Source organism: Rhinolophus hipposideros, assembly GCF_964194185.1.
Source record: "Rhinolophus hipposideros genome assembly, chromosome: 17".
Classification (NCBI taxonomy): domain Eukaryota; kingdom Metazoa; phylum Chordata; class Mammalia; order Chiroptera; family Rhinolophidae; genus Rhinolophus; species Rhinolophus hipposideros.
In genome coordinates, this window is record NC_138063.1 from 22,108,505 (window position 1) to 22,121,031 (window position 12,527).

General features: G+C 48.4%; 1 protein-coding gene across 3 annotated transcripts in view; it reads left to right on the top strand.

The window, feature by feature from the left end:
* The window catches only part of LOXHD1 (lipoxygenase homology PLAT domains 1), a gene marked incomplete at its 5' end in the record, with an annotated part of 134,435 nt that overhangs the window by 70,918 nt on the left and 50,990 nt on the right, over positions 1-12,527 (top strand). For 2 of the 3 annotated variants that reach the window (XM_081078305.1, XM_081078306.1), the window contains 5 exons: positions 2,181-2,652; positions 3,136-3,290; positions 5,044-5,177; positions 9,289-9,428; positions 10,210-10,314. In XM_081078305.1, the coding sequence (XP_080934431.1) occupies positions 2,181-2,652; positions 3,136-3,290; positions 5,044-5,177; positions 9,289-9,428; positions 10,210-10,314 (1,006 nt within the window). The remainder of the gene's footprint in view (positions 1-2,180; positions 2,653-3,135; positions 3,291-5,043; positions 5,178-9,288; positions 9,429-10,209; positions 10,315-12,527) is intronic. The other variant, XM_081078307.1, reaches the window with a different exon arrangement.

Here is a 12,527-nt window from a genome sequence, read left to right on the forward strand (position 1 = left end):
CTGGTCCACACCTGGGTCAGTTAAGTGAGACCCTCTAGGATGGGATGCTGGCTGGAGATGCTTCTAAAAGCTCTGCCAGTGATACAACGTGCTGCCAAATCTGAGAACCACTAGAGTAGATAAACCTAATTTAGCAAACTATGGCCAGCCCTGTGGCCTCTGATTCTACGGCTCTGTCAGCCTGAAGGCAGGGCTATGCTTCCCAGGCAGAATCCTGGGAAGCTCTGGGGTCTCCTGGCTGTGTTCTGAGGGCCCTGGACCTCAAAACTTCCCTTTGAGTAGAGGAGAAAAAAAGATGAGAATGTGAGCATGTTGGCAGGAGAGAAAAATGCAAGGGTGGTGCCCACTGGGGGACACATGAATGTTTTATATGGGACACGAGTGTTTGCTTGCGTGCCTGTGTGTCTGCAGAAATGTGTGTGCAGGGAGCACATGCAGGCAGGTGCTCTGTGTGTGTGTTTGTGTGCCACAAGCAGCTGGGCCCTCAGCAAAGAGTCCTAACCCAGCGCCCAGCTGGGTTAGGAAGGGCCTGGCTGAGCTGGGCCAAGGTCGCAAGCATATAGAACGTTAGTGCTGGAGGGGGCCTCATGGAGTCTGACCCTTTATTACGCTGAGGAGGAGGCGATGCCCCAGCGTTGTACTTCTGTGAGCGTCAGATTCTTCATCCATTCAAACCCAGCCTTATAATACCTGTCTGGCCTGCTTCATACTCCATGGAAGGATCGAAATAGTCATTGTCAGGGGAAGTGCTTGGGAAATGGAGACCAGTCGTGGAGATGTGACCCAGCAGCACATCCTCTGGATGCTATCTGGCTAGGTGGCTTAGATGCATTCATATATGGGCAGACAGATTGGGGAGGGGAACGGCAAATAGCCCCTCCTGGAGAGGTTGATTGCAGGGATGCTGTGACCTGGAAAACACTGGACAGGAGATCCAGTGTGCTAAAGAAGGGACTCAGCAGATTCAGAGCCCATCCTCTCAGTAGCAGAGAAGAAACTCCTCTTTCCCAGGGATCGTGGGCTCCATTTTGGCATATAATTCTTTCACAAAGGTGATTTGGGCGGCATCAGAGCTTCATGAACAGAGAGTCAGAAAACCTGAATTTTTATCTAGGTCTGGATTTCAATTATGGGACACTGGACAGCTCATGAGACAGCCCAAGGCCTCAGTTTCTCCCGGCACATAAGTGGGGGAACTGGTGGGACAGGACTTTAAAAAGTGTCAAATACCAGGAAGAGGACCCATTAGCATGATAGGTGCCCTAAGAGTGGCCCACGTGACAGGGACACCATGTGAGCCCCGCCCCCCGAGCTCCACAGACCTCAATGTGAGGCTTAGAACAGAGTGGCAGATGGGAGGCTGGGGACCTTTTCTTCTGAGGAGAAGCTAAACCCCTCCACACTGCCATTAGAGCCAGCCACGTGTCAGGCCCAGCAGGGAAGAGACGCAAGAATGAACAGTCTCTCCTCTTAGGAATTCTCACCTGAGTGGGCAGAGACCAGCTCCTGCGGAAAAAGAGGGCGTCCAGGCCAGGCCAGGCCCTCAGCTAATCTCTGCAGTCCTTCTGAGCTCTCCAGGAGGGGTGAGGCCATGTGCTAGGGGAGGAGCCTGGGGCCTCTGGGGGCATGGATGAGATTTTTGTTTTTGAAAAATAACAGCACATTTTTACTTATTATAAAAGTTATATATGATTAATACTGAAAAGCAATTTTGGAAAGAGATCACAGAAAATCACAAACTAACCATCGTAATAAAGCTCAGAAATCTGAATGAATACATCTTAGTTAGGGATAAAGGATGGAATAAAGGCATTTTTGGTGAGAGACTGCATGAACAACGGTATGGAAATGGGAATAGGTGTGTGTGTGTGTGTGTGTGTGTGTGTGTGTGTGTGTGTGTGTGTGTGTATGAGAGAGAGAGGGGGGTAGGAAGACCATCTTGACCATCACAGGGGTTTAGAAGGAAATAAGTCTGGGTGGAAGGTGGGGCCAGCAAGAGGTCCTGGAGAACCAAGAAACCCAGCTGGCTGTGTAGGAGAGGGAGCTGGTGGCAGCTTCTGAGCTCAGAGGGCCCGAGCCTGTCCATCCTGCAGCTGCGCACACAGTCCCATGCCTGGCTCTGCAGGGGAGGCGGGGAGGGTCCAGGGGCCACCCCAGCCACTGCCCTGCGCTTTGCACAGCTGGAAGCGGTGGACGTGGGAGAGGTCTTTAAGATCCGGCTGGGGCACACGGACGAGGGCTTCTCGCCCGGCTGGTTCGTGGACACAGTGTGGCTGCGGCAACTGCTGGTGCAGGAGGTGGAGCTCACAGCCGAGGAGGAGGCCCAGAAGGAGAAGGAGAAGTCCAAGCTGCAGCAAGTGCTCAAGAAGGAGTGGCTGAAGGCCAAGCTGCAGAGGAAGATGAAGAAGAAGATGAAGAAGGGCAGCGACGAGGAGGAGGAGGGGGAGGAGGAGGAGTCCTCATCGGAGGAGTCGTCGTCGGAAGAGGAGGAGGAGGAGACTGAGGAGGAAGAGGAAGAGGAGGAGTTCGGGCCGGGGATGCAGGAGGTGGTTGAGGAGTACAAGTTCGATGTCAACCGCTGGCTGGCCCGAAACAAGGAGGACAATGAAGTTCTCGTGGAGCTGGTGCCCGTTGGCCAGTCCGTTCCTGAGCGTAAGCCTGAGGAGGGGCACACAGGCCCCTCAAAGGGGCGCAGGGAGGGGGGCTGCCTAGCTCTTCCATCACTTGGAGGCCCCATCGATGGTACCCATCATGGTTCCCAAACAGCTCTCCTGACCTGTGTGTGAAATACCACCATGGACAGTTCTCTGGCGAGGCTTCGCCTTGCTCTTGTCCCGCGGCTCTCAGAGGAACTGGGTGGCTGTAGATGGAGCCCTGATATAACTCAGTGTTGGGGGGTATAAGATAGGAGGGTTGCTGAGGGCGAATTTTCCCATGACTCATGACTTCTTGAGCTTTGTGGCAAAGGAGACCCTTAGGGCGGGAGGAGGGACAAGTTCAGTTCCAGGTTTGTGTAGATGTGAAGGTACGTGTAGGTCCTTCCTGTTTCCACCGTCTGCCTAGACCTAGAGGCTGAGTCTCAAGTCCACGCTGAGGCCCAGGTGTCCTCCATACTGCATCTTTCTCTGTCTCCAGCTAACACCTATACAGTCCAGGTGATCACCGGGAACGTGTCCAACGCCGCCACCAGTGCCAACGTCTACCTGACCATCTACGGTGAGGAGTATGGGGACACAGGCGAGCGGCCCCTGAAGAAGTCGGACAAGTCCAGCAAGTTTAAGCAGGGGCAGGTAGGGTATGGACTTTCTGCCCTTGGGCAGGTGGTTGGGACTCAAATGGAGAGAGTCCTCCTGTGATCCCCAAGGCTGTCCCACCCACAATGACCACTGCGTCCACCAATGAGCTTTGTCAACCCAACTAGGTGTCATGGCAGTGCCTCCTCTGTAAGTACCAGTGGGGAACATAAGAAAGGCACAGGTCGGGGTCCAGCCCCATGAAGCCCACAGGAACTAGCCGTAGATAATATAGGTGCAGAGTGACTGGAGCAGGGGTTCAAGGAGGAAGTGCTGACCATAAGATGGCACTTTGGGGACAACTGGCGGGAAGAAGAGATGTAAACTGGACCTCGGTGGGTGAGTATATTGTAGATGTCTAAAGATGGCAGAGAGAGGTGTTCTCTGAGGACAGGACCTCATGACAAAGATGTGGGAGTGGAAATGCGGGAGGCCAGTTTGAGGAGAGTGAGGCTTCCCGCTGCACTGTGGGTAACACTGAGCCATGGTGGGTGCTGCCTCTGGGGAGCCTGATGAGACCAACTTAAAGGGACAGGGGATGAGAGCCTTGAAGGACAGGCTGAGAAGCCTGAACTGCATCCTGAGGCGGTGGGAGCCACGAAGGTTTTTGAGCACTGGGAAAAAAGGCACCACCTCCCTCTTCCAGATAGAGTGGGGAAAGCATGAAAAATACATCTTTGTCCTTAGAGATTTTATAATATCCTCTGGCTAGAAGACTGTCCCTCATCTCACCTTTCCCATTCCTGCCTCTGTCTGAAGCCAGGTTCCCTCACGAACACCAAGGAAGAAAGAAAGAAACCAAATCCAATAAAATACTTCTGGGCTCATCACTTGATGTATTTCAGAGGTCCTGGTTTTTCTTTCCACGCTCCTTTCCCATTATTTGAGGATCAGGGTTTCTTTCTGTTTCAGTACTTTCCTTTAAAAATTATAGCCACTATGATCCTGAATTGGAAGAAAATTGCTGCAGAAGATATAGCTGGTACAATTGATAAAATTTGAATATAGACTCTATGTTAGGTAATAATACTGTTGATGTTAAGTTTCCTGCATTTTGTCAGTGTACTGTGATTATACGAGAATGTCCTTGTTCTTAGGAAATCTCTGCTGAGGAATTTAGGGGTGAAGGATCATAGTACTTACCATTCATTTTCAAATGATTCAGAAAACGAGAGAGAGAGAGAGAGAGAGAGAGAGAGAGAGAGAGAGAGAGAGAGAGCAAATGTAGTGAAATCTAAGTGAAGGATACACAAAATTTCATTGTGGCATTTCCGCAAGTTTTCTGTAGATATGAAATGTTTTTCAATATTAGAGAGTTTACAAAGTGACAGCCTAGAAGATTCCATTCACTTATCCTGTCCTGGTATCATCTGTTTCCTGCTTCCTCCAGTGTCTTCACATATACTTGTACACGTTTTGTCTTCCCCCCTCAGTAGCAAGCAAGTCCACATCACTTTGGATTTACACTTTGGTTCATAGCAGATGCTTAATCAGAATTTGTGGTTGAAGGAGAGTATGTACACGTGTGCACACACCCAAGCAACAGGCCCTACACACACACGCACACACGCACACGCGCGTGCACGCACGCACGCACATGTGTAGACACACCCCACAACACAAATGCGGGTGTCCCTTGCTGGTTTGGGTCTTACAGCAGCCTCAGGCTGCCCCAGGGCCTGGGAGGGTGAAACCGATGGCAAGGTGGGGAGGGTGTCACCCCTCTGAGTGCTAACCTGATTCTTTCCAGACAGACACCTTCACCCTGACTGCCATGGACCTGGGACCCCTGATCAAAGTTCGGGTTCGTCACGACAACGCAGGCAAGAATGGAAGCTGGTTCCTGGACAGAATAGACATCACGGACATGAACAATGAGACCACGTGAGCGGGGCTGAAAGGGAGGGTAGGCAGGCCATTCCTGCCACTAGAAGAGTCCTGGAATGAGGGCTGAGGGTGGGGTGGCTGTGACGCCTGCAGGTGAAGGTGGGGAGTGGTGAGGTGGGTGTGGCCCATGTAGCTGGTTGAGTGGGCATTGCCTCCCTCCTTTCCCTCTCATTGGGCTGCCCCCTACAGAGCTGCTTGTCCTGTCAGGTGACAGTCTGGTAGAACGTCCAGTCCAGTGTTTGAGGGCCATTAACTAGAAAGTCGGGTGTTCTGTCCCTGCCAGACATTTATTGGCCCGCTCTATGCCCAGACTTAGTTATCCGTAAGTCTCTCCACCTATAAAGCAACTTTCAGTACAGTATTCTAATGTTCCAGACCGGGGATAAGCAAATCTTTTCTGTAAAGTGCAGATAGCAAATATTTTAGGCTTTGGGGCCCTTTTGCTCTCCGTCACAGCTGCTCTTCTTGGCCTTTGCAGCAGGAATGCAGCCATAGATGATACCTAAATGGATGGATGTGGCTGTGTTCCAGTAAAACTTTATGGACACTGAAACTTGCAATTCATGTAATTTCACATGTCACAAAATATTATAGTGCTATAGGTTCTCCCCAATCATTAACAAAAAATCTGAAATCTGTGCTCAGTTTGTGAGATGTACATAAGCAGGTGGTAGGCAGATTTGGCCCACAGGCCACAGTTTGCTGGTCCCTGTTGGGGTTTCACAACCACCACATGAGCTAGGTTAGGAAGCGGGTACCATCTTCCTAAAAGCGGGTACCTCCAGGGAGGTAAAACTGCAGCCCCAGAGCCAATTCGTGCCTGAGCCGGGACCAGAACTCCAGACCATTAATGATGAATCTACTGTTTCCATCATTTGGCTACATTGACCCTTAGGCAAAAGGCACCAAGGGACAATAAACATGAAAGAAGTCCCTGAGATGTGGTAGGGGGTGAGGTGGTGGGGAGGGAGGCAGAGAGGAAAGCCCACAAGATCTGGAGTTGGTTGTGCTGCCCAGGGCCATCCAGTGCCTGCAAAGTCGTGGGCGCCCAGTAAATCAATATTTGTTGAATTCACCTTCTTGGCCTGCAGCCTGGTGTCTTCTGGGTCATGCCCTCTTCTTGGGTCCCCTCTGTGCAGGGCAGGGGGTGATGGGGCTTACCTCATTTTTTACCTCCATCCTGCCCCAAGAGATGACTCCAGATGGGGACACTGTGGCACTGCTCACACACGGCCTGATGTCATGGATTTGCATGAGGTCATCATGATGGCACAAGAGGGCGATGTTACAACCCCATAGTTGGGAACCAGGGTCCTGACCTGGGGTAGGTCCTCTGCCAGAAACTCACCAGGTCACCCTGGATAAGTTGCGTCGTCTTTGTGGGCTTTCATTTGCTCTTCTGATAAATGGGCTTAGTGATGTCAGCCCAGCTTACTTCTCAAGGTATTTTGAAAATCGAAGGCATTTAAGTGGAAAAGGATAAAGTGCTACAAAAAACCATAAGGACAAGGACAAACTGTGAACGTCTCCACCTTCCCCTTGCAACTCTGTTAAGGTCAGTTAAGTCTTTTCCATTGATTTGGCATTTTGGGGCCAGCCTAACAATTTTTAAATTATTGTAGCTTTTTAATCGATTTTAATATCTGTCACTACTTGTCCTCTTTCATTATTCTTTAAAAACACTAGCTATTCTTACCTTTTCAAATCAAGACATTAAGTCATTTGAAAAAAAAATGCTATTGGAATTCTGATTGCTATGCCATTAAATGCATGTGTGGAGAATTGCATATACCTCACCCAGGTACACATTTCCATTTACCCAAGCGTTCCTTTAGGTATCTCAGTAATGCTTTACAATTCTCTACATATAGCTGCTACACATTCTTGGTAAGTTTACACCCAAGTATTATATATTTTTATCACTCTTATGAATGGAACCTTCTCATTACTCATCTCTCTTCTTACCCTCCCTTTCTGTCTTTCCTTCCCACTTTCATTCCTCACTCGCCTCATCTCCTCTTCCCTTGCTGTCCTTTCATATTGGTGCTGTGTATTTACATGTTGTTGTTTCCTTGATATTGAAGCAATGGTCTGGGCTCTGTGATGAGCTGGCTCCAACCATTGGCAAGCTCAGAGAGCAGCTCTGAGCAAAGCCTGCCCTGGGAGATAGACATAAAATTATGCAAGTTCAAGGAAACAAAATCACAGCAATGAATCTGCTCTCTTTCTTGGAGAGGCACCCCTTTCCCTGACAGTGCCTAGGGGCCTCCCACAACCTTAATTAGCTTAGGATAAGGGTAAATGAACACTGGCTTCATCCCTCAGCTGCCCTGGACCCAGTTGCCCGCCTCCATGAAATTAGATGTCCATGGCCCTCTTTGCCTCTCATGCCTCACCCCTAATCTGTGGGACACGTTTTCCTTCAGAAGAGCATGAGTCAGCCCCCATCTCCCATCTTCACCATCCCCTCATCAAAGTCTCCTGACTGGTCCCTCTGCTTCACCCTGGCTTTCCTATTATCTGCAGAAGTCTGGCCTTTAGGGTCACGTCCCCTTCTGTTCAACAATCTGCCGAGGCTCTCACTTCACTCAGGGTAAGAGCCAGAGAGAGCGATTCCGGTGGCTGCCCCGCACCCCCTGCTTATCTCTCAGGCCTGGTCTCCCTCTTGCTCACTCCTTGCTGTGCCTTGAACCCAATAGACATGCACCCCCTCCCCCCAGTGCCCCTACATGTGCTGTTCCTTCTCCCTGGCACTCCTTCCGCCAGTGGCTCACGCTCCTGCTTTCTCTAGGCAGGTTTCTGTGCAGGTGTCACCTGCTCAGGGAGGCCACACCTCCAATTCCCAGAACTTTAATTCTTCTTCTTCTGTTTTTCTCCATATCACTTATCATCTGACTTCCAATAAATTGTTGTGTGTAGTTATTGTTTCTCTCCCTGCAATAGAAACAAAAGGTACGTGCGTAAGGTAATGACTTCATCTGTTTTGTTTATTGCTGTGTCCTCCCCAGTCGTTAGAAGAGTACACGGCATACACTAGGCGTACCATAAACACTGATTAAATCAAATAACAAATAAAAGTTTCATTTGATGTATTGATTCATCCATTCATTCAACGAACACATGCCACGCTAAGTGCTGGAGATGAAACCGCTAGCTCAGACTCAACCTTTGAAGAATGGAAAACTGTGGCAGTCAAGGGGGCAGATGCATTAGGTTCAATTCCTTTTTCTCCTACTCTTGACTTGTGTGGCCTTGGGAAAGTCATTGTACCCCTCTGAGCCTTCGTTTTTCCGATAAGCAATGACTAATGTTTTAGAAGGTCCCAAATATTGACTAGGAGAGGTTTACACTAAAACATTAGTCATTGCTTATCTAAAACTCAAATTTCACTGGGAGTCCTGTGATTTTCTTGGCTGGAAACTCTAATTCAAGGTCACATGACTATAAGGGGCAGAGTCAGGATTTGAACCCAGTCTGGCTCCAGAGGCAAGTCTTTAATGATCCCACTTTGCTGCCTCTCTCTTGCCTGGTCTACTTTCCCTTCCGTTCAGGCCCTTCCATTGCCCCAGGCCTGGCCTCTGCAGTGACAAGTCTAACTTGGACTTCCCTTCCTCAGATGCCCCCGCTGTCTGAGGCCAGTTCCTTAGCCACACTCTTTGTACCTTCCAAAAGCATAATTGGGTCATCCCACTAAAATTCAACATTTATGTATTGAGCAGTTTTTGTGTATAACCCTCTCTGCTAAAGTAGCTTTGGCTAATAGATTCATTCCAGAAAGGGTTGAAACAGTCCCCAGAAGTTCCTTGTCTTTTAGATACCTTCCATATGACCCCGATTGCGGGTCTGCTGTGCTCCAGGCAGGGTTACACAGCCATTTTCACTGAGGTGTCTGCAGACTCATCCCCATGTTTGTTCTCTATTCAAGGCAAGTGACACGAATGGGGTGATTACCAGGCTAGATAGGACGGAAGGGCAGTGCTGGGGTGGGGGCAGAGAGGGGAGTGTTTGGCACTACCCAGGGACTCTTCTTTCTCAGTCCATGACTAATCTTTTGTAAGATCTTTCCAAGAAGACATTCCCAACCTTTCCTCGTTTCCCACCCCCTCAGGTACTATTTTCTATGCCAACGCTGGCTCGCAGTGGATGAAGATGATGGCCAGCTGTTCAGGGAGCTGTTGCCAGTGGATGAGTCTTATGTGCAAGACGAGGACGAGGGTGGTGACAACAACCTGGGCCTGGAGCAGAAAGGTTTCCTCAACTAGAGATCATTTCTTCCCTCCAGCACTCCTCCCCTCTCTCTCTCCCCACCGTAGATCTCCATCTTCCCTCTCTCTCTTGTGAACTTTGGTTGCTTCTTTCTCTGGCATTCTATCTGTACTGCCATCTCATTACTCCACAGCAAGAATAGGGAGGTCGGGGGATGTATTCCCACAGCATAAGGCTGGGTACAAAGTACAAGGCTTGGAATGGAATGGAATGGAGTGGAGTGGAGTGGGGTGGAGTGGAGTGGAATGGAATGGAATGGAATGGAATGGAATGGAATGGAATGGAATGGAATGGAATGGAATAGGATGTAGCCGGTTCTGACTTGGTCTGGAGTCCTCCCCTCCTAGCATATTAGAGGGTCTCAGTACATTTTTGTCAAGGGAAAGAATGAACTTGCAAGAGTTCTGTGATGTTTGTGCTCCCCTCCTTGAAACTTGCATCTTTAAAATTCTTCCCAACCTGGGACATTCTTCCCAGACCAGGGCTCCTGGCTGATGAGTCTCTGCCCCTTGCCGTCACCTGAAGTCTCCCCTACGTATCCTACAATGCTCCTGATTGAGGGCTTCCCGGGTGAGCTGGGGGTGAGGGAGACCTCATGTCTGCTTCTCAGATTCAAAGCAACTGCAGAGCAACACACCCTGCAAGGAAAGCTATTCATAGAAATGGTCAACACGCGCATTGAATCACACGCAGTCCATTTCCTCTTGCTTCCTTCATCGGAGGAGCAATCTACCACTCACTTCTCCACACTCCTCTCCTGCAGATAAATGTACCACATTCTCAGTGACCATAAAGACTGGGGACAAGAAGAATGCGGGCACTGATGCCAAGGTCTTCATCACGCTCTTTGGCACGGAAGATAACACTGGTAAGAAAGCAATGGAGGGTCACACACGTTCTCCCCAGGGAGACTGGAAGACTCAGCAGCATGTTCCAAGGAAATCCTGGTCATGCCCCCTGCCCCATTCTCTGTCTCTCGCTCCCTCCCTTCTCCCCCCCCCCATTTTAAGAATTCTCCTTTGTTGTTTTGTTTTGTTTCATTTTGTTTTATTTTATTTTATTTTTTATATTATGGGAAGAACGCTTAACATGAGATCAGTCCTCTTAAATTTTAAATGTACCATACGTTGTTGTTGGCTGTCGGTCTGTGTTGTACAGCACTTTTCTAGAGCTTATTCTTCTTACTATACTGAATCTTTATGCCTGTTGATTAATAACTCCTCATTTCTCCCGCTCCCCAGATCCTGGTAACCACCATTCCAATCTTTGATTTTATGAATCTGACTATTTGGGATACCTCCTATAGGTGGAAACACTCTGTATTTGTCTTTCTGGGTCTGACTTACTTCACATAATGTATTGTCCTCAAGGACCATCTAACGTGTTGCATATTGCAGAATGTCCTTCTTTAGAAAGGCTAAGTAGTATTCCACTGTGTGTCTAGACCACATTTTCTGTATCCATTCTTCTGTCAACGGGCATTTAGGTTGTTCCACATCTTAGCCATGGTGAATAATGTTGCAGTGAACATGGGGGTGCCAATATCTTTTCAAGATCCTGATTTCCATTGTTTTGGATCTATACCCAGAAGTAGGATTTCTATATCATATGATAGATCTAGTTTTAGTTTTTTTGAGGAACTTTCATACTATTTTTCATAGCAACCGCACCATGTTGCATTCCCACCAACAGTGTACAAAGATTCCAATTTGTCCACATCCTCACCCACACTTGTTGTCTTTGGTGTTTTTGATAGTAGCCATCCTGACAGGTATGAGGTGACATCTCATTGTGGTTTTGATTTGCATCTCCCTGATAACCGGGGACAATGAGCTTTGTTTCCCCCCATATATTGTCGGCCACTTGTATGTCTTCTTTGCAGAAATGTCTATTTAGATCCTTAGTCCATTTTTTAATTGGGTTATTAGTTGTTTCTTGTTATTGAGTTGTAGGCGTTCCTTATATCTTTTGGGGATGAACCCCTTGTCAGATATATGGTTTGCAAATATTTTTTTCCTATTCTGCAGGTTGCCTTTTCACTCTGTTGATCGTTTCTTTTGCTCTGCCTAAACTTTTTAGTTTGATGTCGTCCCACTTGCTTATTTTAGTTTTTGCGGTCTGTGCTTTTGGTGTCACACCCATGAAATCATTGCAAAGGCTAACATCATGAAGTTTTGCCTTATGTTTTCTTCTTGGGGGTTTACAGTTTTCAGGGCTTCTGTTTGAGTCTTGAATCCATGTTGAGTTGATTTTTGTGTATGGTGTAAGATAAGGGTCCGAATTAATTCTTTTACATGTGAATATCCGGTTTTGCCAGCACCATTTATGGAAGAGGCTGTCCTTTTCCCACTGTGTATTCTTGCATGCCTCTGACTCTGGACAAACTGCATGCAACTAGCCTTATCAGAGAAACGGGTTGTGAATGTTGGTTCCTTTGGAAATTCTTCCTAAATCTTACTAAAGCTGTCCAACTGCACTCTGTGGGGACAGAGTCTCTGCCCTCTCTCCTGTCTTCATTGCTGCCTCTACAGCCCTAGAAGTGTGTGGAAGCCATGTGAATCATCTTCCTTTCAGCGTCCTCACCCAAGGTAATGGTGACCAACCCTGTGGTCAGTCTTTTTCTAGGCCTTTCTGAAAGTTTTTACCATTTCCTGTGCCCTTCCTAGAGACATCACTCAGTTTCCCTTTCAAAAGCATACTTAAGGGGCTCTCCAATCCAAACAGTGAGCGGTCTCTTCTCTGTGTTTTCTGCCAGCTTTCTCCTTCCGTTCTAATGGCAGAGGTAGCCCTAACTCTAACCGCACCCCAATAAGGACAATGGTGGCTCTTCCCCACCTCCAGTGAGATTCAGCCATTGGATTCCACGCTACTCTCAATATGAGATGCTTAGGGAATTTGGAATCATTCTGGAACTTCTGCCCAGGTACTCAGCAAGGTGGTACTTAGTGGTGGAGTCAGCCATGCACTTTGGCCTCCAGTCCAGTCATTCAGAGTGAGTTCAGAGAGAGTCCTTCGAATAGCCATCATACATTTGCTCAAAATCCTGTGGGTCCAGAGCCTCGTGCTAAGTATTGCTAAAGG